Source organism: Purpureocillium takamizusanense, chromosome 2, assembly GCF_022605165.1.
Source record: "Purpureocillium takamizusanense chromosome 2, complete sequence".
Lineage (NCBI taxonomy): Eukaryota > Fungi > Ascomycota > Sordariomycetes > Hypocreales > Ophiocordycipitaceae > Purpureocillium > Purpureocillium takamizusanense.
The window spans coordinates 3,068,626-3,085,840 of NC_063069.1; the positions used below are offsets into that span (position 1 = coordinate 3,068,626).

At 59.3% G+C, this 17,215-nt stretch overlaps 4 protein-coding genes across 6 annotated transcripts; 2 read left to right on the top strand and 2 right to left on the bottom strand.

Annotated features, from left to right (window-relative positions):
• Positions 1–780: 780 nt before the first annotated feature.
• TPK2_2 (cAMP-dependent protein kinase catalytic subunit) lies at positions 781–5,142 on the top strand. Its single transcript, XM_047983784.1, has one exon. The coding sequence runs from the start codon at positions 2,223–2,225 to the stop codon at positions 4,065–4,067; it is 1,845 nt and encodes a 614-aa protein (XP_047839756.1). The 5' UTR covers positions 781–2,222; the 3' UTR covers positions 4,068–5,142.
• JDV02_002725 (uncharacterized protein) lies at positions 4,066–7,702 on the bottom strand. 2 transcript variants are annotated; one of them, XM_047983786.1, is made up of 5 exons: positions 7,001–7,701; positions 5,762–6,927; positions 5,526–5,686; positions 5,398–5,463; positions 4,066–5,337 (listed from the first exon to the last, which is right to left on the bottom strand). In XM_047983786.1, the coding sequence occupies exons 2-5, from the start codon at positions 6,897–6,899 to the stop codon at positions 4,783–4,785; spliced, it is 1,920 nt and encodes a 639-aa protein (XP_047839758.1). In that variant the 5' UTR covers positions 6,900–6,927; positions 7,001–7,701; the 3' UTR covers positions 4,066–4,782. The 2 variants fall into 2 exon arrangements, with proteins under 2 accessions (XP_047839758.1, XP_047839757.1); XM_047983785.1 differs by having other exon boundaries at positions 4,116–5,337; positions 6,994–7,702.
• A 905-nt stretch (positions 7,703–8,607) lies between these two features.
• On the top strand, positions 8,608–9,942 carry RMP1 (RNase MRP subunit). Its single transcript, XM_047983787.1, has 2 exons — positions 8,608–9,224; positions 9,328–9,942. Exons 1-2 carry the CDS (start codon positions 8,818–8,820, stop codon positions 9,764–9,766), a joined length of 846 nt encoding a protein of 281 aa, XP_047839759.1. The 5' UTR covers positions 8,608–8,817; the 3' UTR covers positions 9,767–9,942.
• On the bottom strand, positions 9,791–13,569 carry TUP1 (general transcription repressor). Of its 2 annotated transcripts, XM_047983788.1 has the most exons (5): positions 12,038–13,569; positions 11,875–11,956; positions 11,581–11,797; positions 10,906–11,505; positions 9,791–10,839 (listed from the first exon to the last, which is right to left on the bottom strand). In XM_047983788.1, the coding sequence occupies exons 1-5, from the start codon at positions 12,168–12,170 to the stop codon at positions 10,147–10,149; spliced, it is 1,725 nt and encodes a 574-aa protein (XP_047839760.1). In that variant the 5' UTR covers positions 12,171–13,569; the 3' UTR covers positions 9,791–10,146. The 2 variants fall into 2 exon arrangements, with proteins under 2 accessions (XP_047839760.1, XP_047839761.1); XM_047983789.1 differs by having other exon boundaries at positions 10,906–11,956.
• Between the last annotated feature and the right edge of the window lie 3,646 nt (positions 13,570–17,215).

The following is a 17,215-nucleotide window of genomic DNA, read 5'->3' on the forward strand; positions in this document are numbered from 1 at the left end:
ATCCTTAGGTGCATAGGTACCGAGCCGTTGCGTACTGACGAACTGGCGCTACTGGCATCACCTGTGAGTCTATCGGTGGGCGGTGTCGGAGAGTCCGTTAGCAACCCTCACGTCCCCCGCTGGCAGCGCTGTCCTGGTGCACAGTGCCGCACACCTGTGCTCAACACCTGGTGGCGAGGCATCAGCCAGTGCCATCATTGTGATGAGGGATTGAAAATCGCACTGTTGGGTCACGATGGTAGCTCGTCATTTCGTCGCCTGTGGAGACGCCACCTCGTGTACGTGGCATCATTGGCCGCACAGCCTGCCTTGGCTGCAAACGGTACTGTGTGCATTCCCCCCAGGAATCAAATGGCTGCGCACAGTAGGATCGGCCATGGCATCTCGTCATCAGCCCGTTTGCAGAAGACCTAAATACCAGCAGAAACCTGGCGGGCAGAGCAGGTACTCTACTATTGACAGCCGTCCAGCCCCCACCAATGTCCTCTCAGTCGAGGCCCCTAGCCCCGCTCACACTCCGCACACTGTCCGTCTGCTACCGTTCTCGAACTTGCCTGGCACGACAATGACGAATCAACTGTTCACTGTGGAGGTCTGGCAAGGCACAGTGCTTGTCGCACGCACTCGCCTGGAGGTTGTTGGCACGGTACGGAGTACTGGGTACGAGACAACTGGGCTTCCTCTACCGGGCGCCGACAGTCCTGCGACCGGTACCTTAGTACTTACCTGCCTGCCATGCTGCCCACTTAGTGACACACGCACTCACGACCGCCCCTCTCCAGGCGCCCCCCGGTTTCCGCTTCTCCCCCGTTCCATCCCATCCCATCCGCTTCTCATCACCGCCATTCCCTTCCTCAGCCCTCCTTACCGTCTTCCACCCATCTTCTCTCCTGTTCCTCCTTCCTGCCCTTTATTACCTACTATCTCCTTACCGTCATCCCCTTCCTCTCCTTCCGACCCTTTCTCCTACGCGTCCGCATCCGTCTTCCATCCCCCCTAAGGCAAGGCCTTCTTTCTCGAGCTTGTTGCTCACTCCAGTCGTCTCCGCAGCCGGCCGTTGACCCATCCGAGTCATACTTCGTACTCATCTCGGCCGTTACAACTCTCACGACAACGCCACAATCGACTTCGGCAAGCTTCAAAGACCCGATTCACTCGCCCAACTCTGTGCTTTTTGAGTCTCATCGAGAGAAAGAAGGATCCTTCATTGCCGCCATCACTGTCGTACCCATTGCTCGTCGCGACCTCGTCCTGCCTCCAGATCGAGTCCATAGTCCCAGGCGCAAGCAAGCAAGCACACACGCACGCACACACGCAAGCAAGCAATCGGTTCTCGCCAACGACTCGTGAAAAGACCATTGGTTCAACCTCAGCATCTACAAGACAACAAGACGCCGCAGTTGCCCCTTGGTGGCCGGAATCATTCGAGCCTCGAGGGCACCGGCAACCTCAACAGTCGGACTCCACTGGGTCGTTGGGGTTCCCCCCCGGCACGACATTGTTGACGAAGCTGCTTGTGTCCCCCGATTGTCTCCGTTGTCGCTCTCCACTGGTCGAATATTCTTTGTGCCAGGGTGAGCGTAGCTCGGCTCTTGTCGGCCTCGAGTACGACAGGTTGCGAGTGCCGTTGCTCCCCCTGTGGAATTCCTGCGACGCCGCTACCTACGACGCTACATCAGAACGCCTTGCTTGATCTCAACGGCTCCGTCCCACGCCGTCTTTCAACGCCACTACCTGACGATCCCCTCTCGCTCAGTCAACAACCAACGATCTCCATGTCATCATAACGATTTCCTCCTTGTCTATTCGCCTTTGGAGCCCTCTGGCTCACAGCGCTTCCACGCCACGACGTTTCGTTACCATTGCAATTTCCTTTGTTCGCTATACTCATCATTCCATCATCAAATGAGCTGTTGACTTCGCCATCGTCACCGCCTGCTGTTAGTGTTGTCGGATGCTTCACTGCCTTGACCTATCAGAGCTCCTGTACATTTCAACAACCTGCCTTCACGCGCTACCTACAGCTCCCTGAGTTGCTCTATTTCTGCTCATTTTGGGTCACGTACTCCTGTACACACGATTTCAAAAGTTGCACCGCCCTCGATCTCGACGGCTGTACTTTTGGCGGCTTGGCCTAATCAACTTTTCGAGTCTTGTACGACTACCCTCTGTTCTACCTCTTTGCCAACAAGTACCTGTCTTTCTTTCATCACCTGTCAGCCATGGAATGCCTGCGAGACAAGTTTGTCGGCGGCGTCCTTCTGGACGGCCGATTCCAAACCATCTCGCCTCTCAACCACGGCTCTTTTGGCATGGTCTTCATGGCACAGGATCTCTTGACGAACCAGCCTGTGGCCATCAAGTGCCTCACCAAGAAGTCGGCGCCTGGTGACGCCGGTCTTGATTTCGCCGTCGATGACAAGTCTGAGGAATATGCCCTCCACAGCAGCCTTGGCAATCACCCAAACATTGTCAATCTCATCCATTCTTTCGAGACAGACGCTCATGTCTATCTTGTCATGGAATTCTGCTCGCAGGGAGATTTGTATGAGGCTATTCGCAACGGCCATGGTCCCCTTCAGACTGAACACGTTCGGCAATTCATGCTTCAATTGGTCGACTCCGTTGACTACATTCATTCAAAGGGTGTCTACCATCGCGACATCAAGCCGGAGAACATCTTTCTCACTCAGGATGGCGCCATGAAACTCGGCGACTTCGGCCTGGCCACGACGGACAAGTGGTCTTACGAGATGACAGTTGGCAGTGATCGTTACATGGCTCCTGAGCAATTCGACTCCGCTGGCGCTGGTTACTCGCCCGCAGCGGCTGACATCTGGGCCATCGGCATCTGCCTGCTCAACATTTTGTTTTCGAGGAACCCGTTTACCACTCCCACCGAGGCCGACCCTCTGTTTCTTGATTTCTCGCGCGACAAGCAAAGCCTGTTCGACGTCTTCCCAGACATGTCCCAGGATACTTACGAGGTCATTGTTCAATGCATGAACCTGGATCCAAAGCGACGATCCCTGGTCGGTGCACGAGAGGCGCTTATGCGTGTTGAGAGTTTCACGACCGAAGATGAATCGCTTGACGACTTTTGCGGCGCTGAGAAGGCCACGGTGGTGTCTGCCAACCGTGAGCCCCTCCGCACGCCGTCCATCCAGAGTCCCCACGTCGATTCTGGAGCGTTCCCTTGGGCCAAGGCCTTGCATGCGAGCCCTCATCAGGCTCGTCAACTCAGCGCCATTCCTGACGACGAGAGCTACACCGAGGACCTCTTTTCGAAGTCCGGCGAAACTGCGGACTGGTGTTCGGCCAGCATTCAGACACCGTCTTCGTCAATGCTCGACTCTCATCTGGGACTCTCGCTCAAATCCGTCGCTGTTGGATCCACCCGCTTTCCGAAAGTCTCACCGACAGCTGGGTCGCTTCCCATCAGCGTGGCAAAGCCACTCACGGTATCTATGTCGACGGTATTTGGCCGTCGCAAGGATGCTGTATCCAAGAGCTGGAGTGACATGTGGGACGAAGACGAGGAGGAGGAACATGAACGGGAGATGCAAGCCCGCCAGGCGCTCAACGGGAGGACCTGGAGCCACGAGAGCAGTGGCACTGAGAAGAAGGAAGAAGATAAGTCGGAAGGCGAGGCTACACCTCACATCATCAAAGGCGACGTCGATGAGGATCTCGTTGCAGATGGTTTCTTCTTCCACGACTCAGACGCTGTCAAGAAAGCGACACCTCCTACCCCACGCTATTCGCCACCGTCGAAGCGATTCAATTTTGACAAGTGGGCAGCGCTCGGTGAGCGTCGCAGGGGTCAGGGGTTCAAGCCACTCGCAGAAAAGTCGCCGATTCTGAAGGCTGGACGTCAAATTGGTCTTGGATACAAATCTTATGAAGCGGGCGTTTTGGATCATTCTTATCACAACATCAACAACACAAACAAATCTTGGGGCAGAGAACGAGTCAAGGAATGCCCACGAAACAAAGGGAGAGATTGGAACTGGCGCCGGGACCGGCGCTCCGATCTCGGGGACATTGAGTGGGTTGGTGGGTGGTAGAGAGTTGAGTCTCTCTCGTACACCTTTCCAATCGTGGTTGAGGCCGTGTCGAGGCTTCGATGAGCAGTGGCAGCACTCACGGCGAGACTGGTCAACACGTCTGCCTGCATCGCCTTTTCGATGGTGCCGCAGATGAAATCTATTCGAACCGTCTTGGCTTGGCCGCCTGGTGTTGGTCGCTGTTGTGCATCGGGGCATGGTTTTGAGCCTCAACTCGCTTTCTGCGTATTAGATATTGTCAGAGATAGGTCACACAATACCAGAAGTTACCCACTCAAAATATCTTCTTTGTGGCCAATGACGTGATATAGACCAGAGATCGGTTGGACTGATGAGGTGCACAGATACTTATCCCGTTGCGTGTCGCCGGAAACATGACTTTTGCGTGATACGACGGGATCCTGGATTTCAGGCGTAGCCGACCTCAAGTTGTACATCGGAGGGCACATTCTACGTCGCAAACAGCTGGCGCACTGATCAGGTCTTCATGTTTTATTTCGGCACGGAAGCGAGGCGGAACAAAGCGTTGCACTTATTTACTCATATGAGCACCTTAGAACGAGAGCTAGCCCTCCACAAGAATGCACTCCCGTACGGTAGATGTTAAATTGGCTCAATATGAGCCGTACATAAGCGCGCAGCGCAGATGACGGAGTTCGACACGAGGGCGTCCGTGCTCTGCGGCCACCGGGTCGGGGAGACAAGCGCGAGCAAGCTACGCGCCGACAAGGTGCTTGGGGAGAAAGGTCCAGACGGTGCCAACCAAGCCCATGAGGGAGAAAACGGCGAGGAGGGCCCAGGAGGCGAGGCGCTCGCGCAGAGGTATGCTGTGCCAGAAGAGCTTGAGGTAGAACGATATGGGGAGAATGACCGAGATGAGAGAGCAGAGGGCGGCGCCGAGGAAGGCGCAGACCGAGTCGAAGGCCGGAAAGAGGATAGATATGACTAGCAGGACGAAGACGACGCAGAGGCGGACAAGAACGCGGAGAGAGGTGGTGAGCACGTGTGATCGGCGGGTCGTAGCGGACTGGGCATGGTGGTGGTGGTGGTGGGTGGCGTGTATACCGCATATGACGTCGGCCGTGGTGATGAGGGGGCGGGCGTTGAGGGGTATCTTGGTCAGCGGGATGATGGCGATAAAGATGCACATGAGGATGCTGAGGACCTCGGGGTAGCCTGTCGTCTTGAGGATGTTGGAGGTGATGGCATCCTTGATGCCGTCGCCAAACATGAGGATACCGATGATGGCCAGACAGGTATCGAGGACGTACTGGGGCGGCCGGTTAGTCAGTCGGTCGCGCGAAACTTCGGGGGCGCCAGGAGTGCTTACCGAGAAGGAGAACGTGGCATTGACGCCCTTGTTCCACTTGTGGGGGTGTCGCATGTCGCGGTAGATCTGCAACGAGGAGACGTGAGCAAGGAGCTATTGTGCATTAGGCGGGACGAGAGCGCACGTACCGAAGGGAAAACAGAGTGAGCCCCCCATGGGCTGGCCATCAGGCCATACGCAAGGGGAAGCGACAGCCAATTTGACGGGAGCAGGTAGGTCGCAGCGGGCTCCCACAGTGAGCCGGGGCCGTGCTCTTTGATGAAGCCGTCGATGATGACGATGCAGACGACTATACCGGAAAGCGGGTGTTAACCAACAGCGAACAGTATGATCCCACTGACAAGAACGATTTGACGGGACGTACTGCAAAAGGTGGAGAAAATGCCCACGACACTTGTGTAGCTCAGCCAGCGCAGCGGCATGGCGTTGAGTACGAGAATGAGGGCGGCGCAGACGGCCTTCCACGTGTTGACGGTGGCAATGCCAGGAAGGAGGAGGTGGAGAGAGTCGGCGAAGAGGATGACCAGGGCGACGCAGGCGGCAACCAGCTCGAGGGTGAAGAGGGCTGACACGACAACGCGGGCCCTGGCGCCGAAGGCCACGTAGGCGAGGTCCGAGTAGGTGATGAGGCTGGCGTCGAACTGCATGCAGCGGCCGAGCAGCTTGGCCGTGTGGGCCGTGACGGCGGCCGTGAGGGTCAGGAGGACTAGACCGATGATCCAGCCACTCATCTTGAAGGCCAGGGGTAGGCTCAGCAGGCCGACTCCGATGATGGCGTTGATGGAGTTGAAGACGGACTGGGGTAGCGTGCTTTGGCCCTCGACTGTCAGGAGTATCTTGCCACCCTGCTTGACCTCCTTGACGAGGATGGGCTGCTCCTCGCCCAGAGCCAGCGTCGCGTCCACATCTTCGCCGCCGGTGCTGACACCACCGAAGCCGGCGGCGGCATCGCCATCTCCTTCGACGCCGAGGATGCGCCACCCACTGCCGTGGCTGAAAGAGGAGCGCGATCGCGCCGTGCGCGCCGTGCCGTAGTGGGAGCTGCGGAACGAGCCGTAGCTGCCGATGACAGAGGGCGTCGCCAGGTGAGGCGGCACGGCGAAGACGCTGGACCTGCTCGACGGTGAGCCCGTGGGGAGCGCGCCTGATGCCATTTCCGAGTCGACAGCCTTCCCCTCGCCATCGCGATACTCGCCCCTGAAAGCCAAAGAGCCGTAGGCGTACGCGCCGGCGCTGGGACCGTCTGAAGCGCCGCCAGCACCGGCGGATGTCTGCTGCTGCGGGGAGGCGGCGAGGTGCTGACCGAGCAGACTCGTGTGCGGCGTGGCGGCGCCGCCGCTCACGACACTCCTCCCGTAGTGGGGGGCATCGTCGCGGTCATCGTCGCCATCGCCAGCCATGACGAGGCTCGGACGACGGGGGATCACCTCATGGAAGTTGGCGGCGCGCTGCCAGCTCCGAGCAAAGCTCCTGAAGCTGTTCGGGCCGCCAAAGTCGGCCATGGCGGCCAGGCGATTGGTGACGGACGATCTATGAGGAGACGTGGTTAGCGAGGCATCATCACATTACCGAGAGAGACCTAATAGTATATGGTACCTCCTACGTTCGTGGCCAAAAATTACCCCGGTACCGCCATCACGACCCCCATCGTCACCGCCATCGCCGTCGTCGTCGTCGTCGATCAGAGCCTGCTCCTCGGCCAGCACGCTTGACGTCAGGCTGCCTGAAGGGGACGGCCTTCCGTCGTATTCGTCCCAAGACGTCGGATTCTGCGACTGGTGCGCCATCTGCAAGCAGCTTGCAGGCAGCTTGCAGGCAGCAGCAACGGCGGCGGCGGCGGCGGCGGCTGCTGCTGCTGCTGTGTCTGCGAACTGGGCCTTGCACTGCCGTGGCAGAGCTAGCTGAGGTGGGACACACGGTCACACTATCGCCCGTCGAGCACGGGCCGTCTTTCCGATTCGCGTTTGCTCGGCGTCTGTCTCTCCTCACTGACGAGGGCTTGCGATTGCTCTTATGTATGAGAGCCGTACGTCTGAGGCTCTGATCTTGGGCAAGCAACGGGCTGTCGGCGGAGGAAGACAAGGGAAGGCGGGGGGCGACGCCGGAGCAGGAGGCGCTCGGGGTGGGCGACGATGGCTGAGGCCCGCACGTGAGGGGGATGCGATTCCGATGCTACTGATGGACGCGGGACAGGCCGTGAGTCGAGCAGACGATGTGACTCCAGGTGGAGAGGAGGAGGCGCCTCCTGTATGTAGTAAGTCGTCCGTACTCGGCAAACGAACGAAGCTGCCGTTGGTGTAGTCGTTTGCAAAAACCCCCCCCCCCCAAAAAAACCAGAGGAAGTCGTGGAGAAGCAACGCCCGTGCTGTCGCCGCAGCCACAGTCGAGTCCGTGACGTTGCTTGCTCTTATCGGGAGCCAAGGCCAGAGGACGCCAGAGAAGGCCAAGCTGCCCTGTTTCCGCGATAGCGACAGGCCCGCTTTAGCTTACAACAGCAGCAGCGGCAGCAGCAGCAGTAGTCTCCTCCGCCAGAGACCATGATCACCTGGTCGAAGCTGTTGCCGCTAGCGACGGGGTCCCCAGGAGAGCCACCCCCCCGCGGCGCGGCGCCGGTGGGGTCCTGGACGCGAAAGAAGGCTGGCACGGCTGGCTGGCATGGCAAAGCAATGAGGCAGCCAGACAGGCAGGCTTGTTGCCGTTGCTGTTATTATTGGCGTTGGCGTTGGGCGGATTTGATCCCGTCCAAGCTGGAGGTGTGTGGCTCGTCAAAGCCAGGCGCTTTCAGCGCTTTACCTCGGCGATCGTTGCCTGCCCGCCCAATTGTCAAGCAGCCTCCACAGGTACCTATACTGTATACCTAGACGTTCCATTAGTACCTTAAGGTAGTACTAGAGGCTGTCCCCCACCTGCTTGCTGTTGTCTCACTGTAACCCGCCTGTCAGCCAGGGCGGACAGTCCGTACCTAGGACCGACCCATGCTACAGTGGGCGTACCTACCTACCTTACCTAGTACCGTCTTGGGCTGTTTGGCTGTGTACCTAGTACCTTAGGTGCTACGTAGGTGTGGGTACACGGGTGCTGGGCGCAGGCATAACTAAATGGAAGGTGCACGCTACCTAGGTGTTCTGCACCTGCCATCCATTGGCTTGCATGGGTCCCGTCTCCTCCCCACCATTGCCCTCTTCCCACCCGAATTTTGACGAGGCTGACGGTGGATTTCGCTCTGTGCCCGCTCTTCTAGAACGTCTAGACCCTCACGACGTCTTGGACTTTGCTTGCTCGCCATCACGGCGAGAAGGAGGGGAAACAAAAAAGAGAAGACGCGCTTTCCATCACCCCGGCGCACGGGCAGTGGCTGCTCTTTCGTCATGTTGTCGCCGAGCGCCCACTCCAAGGACCCTTAGCTCGCCAGGGAACACAATGACCATCGCTGCCACCGCGTCGACACCACGGCCGCAACCACGGGCACCGTCCGCAACAGCAAAGGCACCGCTACCAGCCGCAGGAAGCGCGCTCGTCCCATCACCACCCGCAGATACCCGCACCGCCGCCGCCGGCTCCTCCCTCGCCGAGACGCTCTACATCCTCGACGCATTCAACCACCGCCACCACAACCAGCACCGCGCGACGCACTGGTGGCCCTCTTTCCGCATCCTCCACCGCCGCCTCCGGGCCCTGTACGATGCGCTGCTCTTCAGCACCCGGATCCCCGTCGGTCGTCCGGCGCTGTCGAATCCCTTGTCGTCGTCGTCGGCGGCGGCGCGCGGGCGGCTCGTCCGCCTCCGCGCCGGCTGGATGAGGGCACATATCGTCCCTCGCGCATATGTGTTCGTCATCAACCTTGCCACCTTTCCCATCACATGCGTCAATGGGCTCCATACATGTCTCTCGTCAAATCACTGACGCTTCAATGCTTCCAACGCCTTGCAGTTCGTTCTCCCAGCTGGCGGCGGACAATCAACATGCTCCCTTGGGGCTACTGCTCCTCGCCGTTCTCAGCCGCGTCGACACCGTCCTGGCTACCCTCGTACCTTCCGACGACAGCGCAGCTCTTCTGGCGCCGGAGGTTAACCTGCCCCGTGCCAGTGTGACAGTCGCACACTCGATGCCTATGGAGACGGAGGCACCGCCTCCAGACCTAGGCGTGCCCGTATCCCGCCAAGTCATTCCGCATCCTGTTGAGAAGCATGATAAGCACGCCTACGAGAGGTCGCCGTCTGAGTCCAATAAGAAACGCCCGCGGGACACCACGGCCGACGTCGCAGCCACCGGCGCCTCCGGCGAACGGCGCGAGAGCAAAAAGAAGAGCAGGAAGAAGGGAAAGGACGGCAGCGATGCCTTTGCTAGTCTCTTCGGTTCACTGGCCTGACACACGCGAGACAGGAGTCGTATAGTCAGAAGTATTAATTTTGGGGGAATTTGTCAGATACTCATTACAGATAAAGAAACCAGACAAACCACAGCGAAAAAAAGCAGACTGTCGGCAGTGTACTCACGCCAGGCCCACTCGTACGTACCCGTACAAAACAAACAATGTTTGGCTCGTCTCTCCATAGTCCATGCGCCTGATGTGTGTTTTCCTTTCCGACCTCCCGCAGGCACGGCCCGTTCAAACTAGTATCCCACAAGAGCCAAATCTGGCTTCACGACAAACGTGGCAGCTTCGTCTCCCCGTGCGTCCCTCCAAGCGCCTCCACCCAATGTGCCACAGACCAGTACCTAGCGTCTTCGACGCTAATTCTCACGCAACTAGAATGGGCGGTAAGACCAGATGCGAGCCTTCATGTCGCCAGAGCCCGTGGCAAAGTACCCGCCCTGGGGGCTGGGGGCCACCGAGATGACCGAGTTCTTGTGCCCCTGAAGCATCAGCTGCGTCGTTCCCGTGCGCGGGTCCCAGAACTGGACGCCGCGATCCTTGGAGCCCGACAGCACCCAGTTGGCGTCGGGTGTTAACGCCACCGATAGGACAAAGTCACGGTGGCCCTCGAACGTCTTGACGCACTTTCCGCCCTTGGGTCCCGAGTTGCCGCCGCCGCGCGGAGAGCTCAGCTCCCACATCTTGATGGTTCGGTCCAGGCTGCCGCTGACGAGGTCCTTGCCATTGGGCGAAAAGGCCACCGAGTAGACCGAGTCCTTGTGTCCATCCGGGCCTTCGAGGCGTTCCACAAGGAATCCCGAGTGAATGTCCCACACGCGGACGCTCTTATCCAGAGAGCCGGCGGCGACGTATTGGGTATCGGGCGATATGGCCACGGTCGTGACGCCGTCCTCGATGGTCAGGGTCAGCGTGTTGCTGCCCTGCTCGATGTCCCAGAGTCGCACAGTCCTGTCGCCACTGCCGGAGGCGATGGTGCGACCGTCGCGAGCAAAGTCGAGCGAGTAAATGTCCTGTTCGTGGCCTGCAAAGTGGTTGCGGATGGTTCTGGATGCAATGTCCCAAACCTACATGAGGGAGTCAGCATTGACAGTTCTCATGATGGCGGGAGCCCGTGTGGAGGGTCATCTTACTCGAATCAGCTTGTCCTCTGCGCCCGTAGCGAGATAGCGGCCGTCCGGACTGAAGCAGACACTCCTGATATACAGGTCGGCCGTCATGTCTTGGGCGTTGTGGTCCTCCAAAACACAGACCTTCTCGCCAGTTTGGACGTCGAAAATCTGGGCGGAGCGGTTGCAGCCAGTAGCCACGTACTTGCCGTCGTGACTAAACCTCACGCAGCACACGACACTCTCGTGGGTGAGGGAATGGACCAGGTCCACGTCCAAGACACGCTGGACCTGGGGGTTAAAGATGGCATACCAGTCGCTGCCGGTCTTCTTATTGTGGGGCGCCACGGCATCAACCTCAAGATCACCGAGCGAATTGCCAACCGGCGGTTGCCGAGGGCCGCCCATGCGCGCGTGGTCTGGAGTAGGGTGGCTGACTTGAGGGGACTGGGCATTTCCCGGGTAAGGCACCGGTGTGTTGATTTGGGGTGTCGCGGGGCCGACAGCATTCGGGGGGCGGCCAACGCCTCGCCTGCCGGGTCCTGGAGATGCGGTGCTTTGAGGGGGCTGAGGTCCCATGCCGTTGGAAACAGGACCCTGCGGATAGCCTTGCTGGTAGGGAGGCTGCTGGGCATTAGGATGCGGTGGTGGGACGGGGAGCCCAGGCGGGCCCTGAGCCATCTGGTGCTGAGGTCCTACCTGCTGCTCCTGGGGCGGAGGATGCTGCTGGGGAGGAGCAAGCCCAGCCTGATTGCCACCGGCCATGATGCCGCTGAACAAGCCATTGCCGGGGGCAATCGAAGGAGGCTGCTGCGAGGGGCCGGCATGCTGGGGAGGCCCGGGGATGGCGGACGGAGGAGCGCCCTTGCGTGCAGCCTCTAGTTGGTGTCGAAGCATGCTGATCTCCTCCTCGTATCTGCGAGGCAAATGCCATGTGAGTCGGCTGCACCACGCCATTTGACTCGGAGAGACATCTCCCGCGATGATACGTACTTTTGCTTCAAAGTCATGTGGGTCTGCTCCATGGCGTAAACCTTTTCTCGGACGAGCTGCATCTCGCTCACTTGCGCGGAAACTGGGTTGACGAACGTTAGCGTGACGGGCGCAAAGGCTTTGCACGGCTGCAGACGAGGCGTAGAGGCAGCAGGGGGCCTACTTTGATGCTCGAAACTCTCCGTCTGGCGTAGCTGGGTATCGAACTCGGCCCTAATCTGATCGAGGAGCTCGTTGAGGCGGGCGGAGTTGCTGGGGGGCACGGCCCCCATGCCGCGGTGCGAATACATGGACATTGCTGTTCACTGCAGGGCGAGCAGCAGGAGACTGGCGGACGACTGTTGCGGTGGCTAGCGGCTGACTTGTACGCGAAGTAGGCCCTGGCCGCGAGGGAGCGGATTGGCGATGGCGGGGGGGTCGTCGCAGTCGCGGACGGTGCGTCGAGGCTGGGCTGGCTAGGCGCTGTTGATGCTGGCAACGGCAATGGCAAGACAGGCAGCGATGATACGACGACTTGAGAGTCGACCCTCGCGTCAAGCCGCAAAGGAGTCGCGTGCGACGATGGTTGGTGGCACGTCGTCAAAGAAGCGTAGCTGGAGCAGAGGTTGATGTGCACGACGACGATGAGTCGATGGCAGGTCGCGGCGCGGAATGCGAGAGGCGAGACGGTTCTGCGCGACGAGCCTAACTAAGAGCAAGGTCAGGTGGTATCTATCGGCGACGACGGTAGAGATTGCCGCCGGGGGTGTGGTCGCGGGGAATGCAGCGTGGTGTGCAAAGGCGCCGAGGAAGAGAAGGGTGAGGAATTGAGGACGCGGGCTCGCGGACTGTGGTGGGTGAGCGGTTTGAGGCTGGTGGTGGAGTTGGTGGGAAAGGGGAGAAAAAAAGGTGAAGAAGGGAAAGGAAACGATGGAGGATGGTGGATGGCAAGGCACCCGCTGGGGATGATGGGATAGTGAGGTGGGTCCCCGCTGCCGTGGAAGCGCCTGCAGTGCAGCAGTGGAGTGGAGGCTTGCATTCGGCTGCTGGTGCAGGTGCCGGTGCAGGCGCAGCTGGTGTTGTCGGTCGGTGTGGTGGTACCCGGACCCGACTTTTTAGGTGATGGAGGGCGCTGTCCGGCGCGACCACCCACTGCTCCAGGTGATGGTGGAGGAGGTGCAGCGGTGGTGGTGGTGCCCGCTGCTGCGAGGTGGGCGTGCGGGCGTGCGGGCGTGCGCGCTGCCTGCCCGTGTCTGGATGGATGGAGAGGTGGATGGCATGGGGTGGGTGCACAGGATGCGGCAACGTGGAGGTGCTCCCCTGCCCTGCCTGAGGGTGGTGAGCTGCAACGAGCAATGGGTGGAGGGGCGGCCGCCCGAGCCCATAGCACCCACCACCCCATCAATCCCCTCGCCGACGCCAGGACAAGGCCGTGCCTGTGATCCGTGGTGTGGCCGCTCGAAACCAGCCAAAAGGTAAAAGGTTCCTTCACCTTGGCCCCAGCCGGGGGGAGGGGGGGGAGGTTTACGGAGGTGCCAAGGTGCATGCATGCATGCGCAGCACCACCCAAGGCCACTCCATCCTCCCAGCCCGGGAGGGTGCAGGGACACTGTGGGAGGATGCAGCAGGGGGCGGGGGCTAGCGCCACTGGTTGGTGTGGATGACATGCTGGTTGGCAGCAAGCCGATGGTTCCGCCGGCGCAGAGGCTGAAGGGGGGGGGGGAGGGGCGTGCTGTTCATGTCTGAGTTGCCAGCCCAGCTCAGGGCGTGGCGGAAGGGAAGGGGGGGTGCAATAACCGGCTGGGGAGGTGGCGGGTCCTGGTCCAGGCATCCTCCACTGCTTGCTAGTGCGGCCCCGTTGCACTAACAGCTGGGAGACATGATGGAGAGGTGCAGCCTGCACGGTTGCTATCTGGACTTGCCAGCTGCGGACGGACGGGCAGGGCAGAGCAGGGGCCGGGAGCCGCAACACCAGGGACTTTCCTCGACAGTGCGACAAGCGTGCCGGCGGGCCTTTGCCATATCGTTAATGGACACCAGGAAACGGCCCTTGCCGCTTTTGGCGGCCCAATGCGATGATGAGGTATCGCGGACGGTAGGCCGGATACTTGTGAAAAGTTGGCAAGCGACAGCCTGCCACCGCCCAGTCGCTCAGGCGTAACGACATCAACGCAAAGTCAATGGAGATGCCCAGCTTCTCGGTCACCACCGCCGCCGCCGCCGCCGCCGCCGCAGCAGCAGCAGCAGCGCGGCCGTCATGGTGCTTCGTTCTGGCGCGGCGTTGTGCACATGTCGCCAGTCAATGGCTTGACTGGATGCGGAGTGCGGAAGACTGATCCGTAGGTGGTTTGATTTCTTTGCTCGATACTCGGGGATTCCGACCTCGCATCATGCCAACCCACAAGATGCCAACTCCGTAGGGGATGGTAGCCCTTCACTCCGTGCATGTCCACAGACGCGGTACCTCATGATGGGACAGGCGGGATTAATCGGTCGACGGTCCTGGTGGTACGTAATGCGCCCAGGTACCTACAGTACCTGGTGCTATGCCACTTGCCCGGGGATCCGGCTCATGCGAACGGCGTTGGACGCGGTGGTGACCGACGACAAGATCAGACGGTTTGGGGATCCAACGTTGTTGTTGACCTGGAGCATGGACCCTGACCTGGCCAACCGACCAACAACTGGGGGTGCACGAGAGCAGCACGAGCCTCACCTCACTGCGACAGCCAGCCGACCGGCTCGATTAGTAGTCGCCACCATGTGTTTTGTACGACGCAGGGTTACGAGGCACTCAACCTCATGCAAGTCGTTGCTTTGGTGCCCGCCAGTGAGTGCAGTTGTTGGCTGCCTTGAGGCGACCGCTTGGCTGACGACAGGTCCGATATATCATGGCACCCATCAACTAGTATACAAGTCCCACAAGAGTGCGTGTGGATACGGAAGCAACTGTCGCGTCGCGTCCCATCGCATCGTGGTCGCCTGCGGGCATGGCCCGGCGGCGCGGTCTCTTCAAGTGTGTGTGAGTGTGTGTGTGTGTCGACAAGGAGCGACATATGTATGTACATGCACGCACATAGGAACTGAGCCTCGCTTGGTTGCTGATTCTCTGGTCTCATGGCATGCGAGACAGGTCTCAGCGACGGGGGCTTTCGCGGTGGTTGGCGCGTGAAACAAGCCGCATGCGCGGATTGCGTTTGCCATCAATGAATGATACGTACCTCGCCCCGGCGCGTACCTGACGTACGTCCTCGACGGGCAGAATCACTGCGCTTCTTCACCTCCACTCCCAGCTCTGACCTCGCTGGGAACCTAGTGGCAAAGACGTCGAGGTGCCCGTAGCACTGCTGGTTACCTTATCTTAGGTGCCCAACCACAAGTGCGTTAGTAATGTTAGTTAGTATTTTAGCAAGTTAGTGCTTCGCCTGGACCGTGTACCGACATAGGGTATATCCACCACACCCAAGCACTGGCGGTTGAGCTGCGGGTGCGGCGCGCGGTGCCGTGCACACCCACTAGTAACGTTGGTGTGTGCCTGCTTGGCTGGCCGGAAGCGGCTTCAACGACGACGCAGCAATCTATAATTGTCAAGTGCCGTGCGCCTGCCCTGGCATTGGGAGAGCCTCGAATCGACAAATGCAGGAGGTAGACGAAGCTGAGTGAGCTTGCCCCTTCTCATAGGGCTGTTGGCGTTGCTGCCGACGAACCTCGTCCCCCGCGCCTTGCGCAACCGGCGCTCGGGGCTAAATGAGCGTCAAAACATGGACAAGAGACTCTTGTCACGATGTACTTGGTGTGGACAATGTGATGTGCGGGCTTGGTCAACTAGAACTCTGCCTGTTCCCCAGCTGCGGCCAGGACTGTGCCCTGCTAGACTGCTGCGCTGCTGTGCCCCCCCGCGAAAAAGGGCTTGGCTTCTGGCGGGAAGCAAGCGCCTAAGGTAGTCAGACAAGGGTGACAAGGGTGGCGGAGTGCTGCTGCTGCGACGGGCGGCATCACCCGTGACTGCTGTGTCGACAGGTCGCATGCTACAGCATGCCTCGTGGCACTGTGGAGCCGTCCGCTTGTCGTACCTGTCGCCTGTAGTACACTGTCCATTATGCTACGCCTGTCGTGGTCCCCTTGTTCGCACGGTTGACGCGGTTTTGCTGCCGCAAGGCGGCTGCCGTCGTGGCGTCGGGGCGGCTTTGCTGGGGGTATGTATTAGGTACGTGGTAACTTAGGTAGTCTGCCTGTTTGGACCATGTAAACCCTGGGCACACGGGAGCCGCTGCTTTGTTTGTCCTTCTCATCCGAGATCCCGGTCAAGGCGGGTGAAGATGTGCGAGGAGCCTCGACTGAAATCCATCGGGCGCCCATGCACCCAATCAAGCGGGAAATCACAGGCAATGACCACCTGTGATGATGGTCACCAAGCAATGAAAGACGGTAGGAGAGGCGCATACCGAGGCACCCCTAGGTACCCTAGTCCCTGTAAGGAAGCGAGATGGCCTGGGCCAGCCAAAAATCATGTTTTTTTCTTTTTTTGCCGAAAGAGGCAGGTTGCCGTTGTCACTATATGGTGATGATGTGGTATCTACCTACTTTATAGGTAGCCGATCAGGAGAAGGGACTTAGTAACTTAAAAGAGGAACCAACCAGGCTACCTTAGCAGGCAGCGTCATTAGTTCGCCAGCTCTTCATTAATGCACGTGCAGCGGGGGGCCAAGGGAACAGATACTTTAATAGGGTAGGTTCTATTATTGTTTCCGACAAATACTTCCGCCGCCACAGGGTACGGTCGGAGTAACTTAGACTACTAGTAGTACCTCTAGTATCCCGATACTAAAGGTAGTAGTCTTGTTTTTCGCTAGGCCGAGCACAAAAAGGTAGACGCAGGCCTTAGAATGTTAGCCTTCCGGCCCCCGGCTATGTCATCCATCCTTGACAGATAAAGTGCCAAGGTAGATACACGAGGTAGTAGGTACCTACCTTGCTTGAGCCTACGCCATTCCGGCAGTCGCCGGAGTCTTATGTCCCCTTGGAGCGTCCCTACCTAGTAGGTTAGTTGTCAATCAGTCCACCCCGACACGCGCTCACGCGGTTCAACAGTAACTGACCTAGGTACTTCCAAGTTGGTAAGGGACCTCACAACCCACCGACTACCTAGGTACCTGATAGTAGGTACTACAGGTAGGGAGGAACGCAGGTACCTAGGTACCTTTCTCCAGCGTCGCAGACCAGCTTGGAGGCGCGCCTGGGGCGGCCTGCAACAGAGTCACCTACGCCCAGCCGCAGGGCAAGCAAGCCACCACGTCAGGGAAATGCGCCTACTATTTGTACTTGGTATACATGTATAGTAAGCAGGACCAGAAGGAGAAGC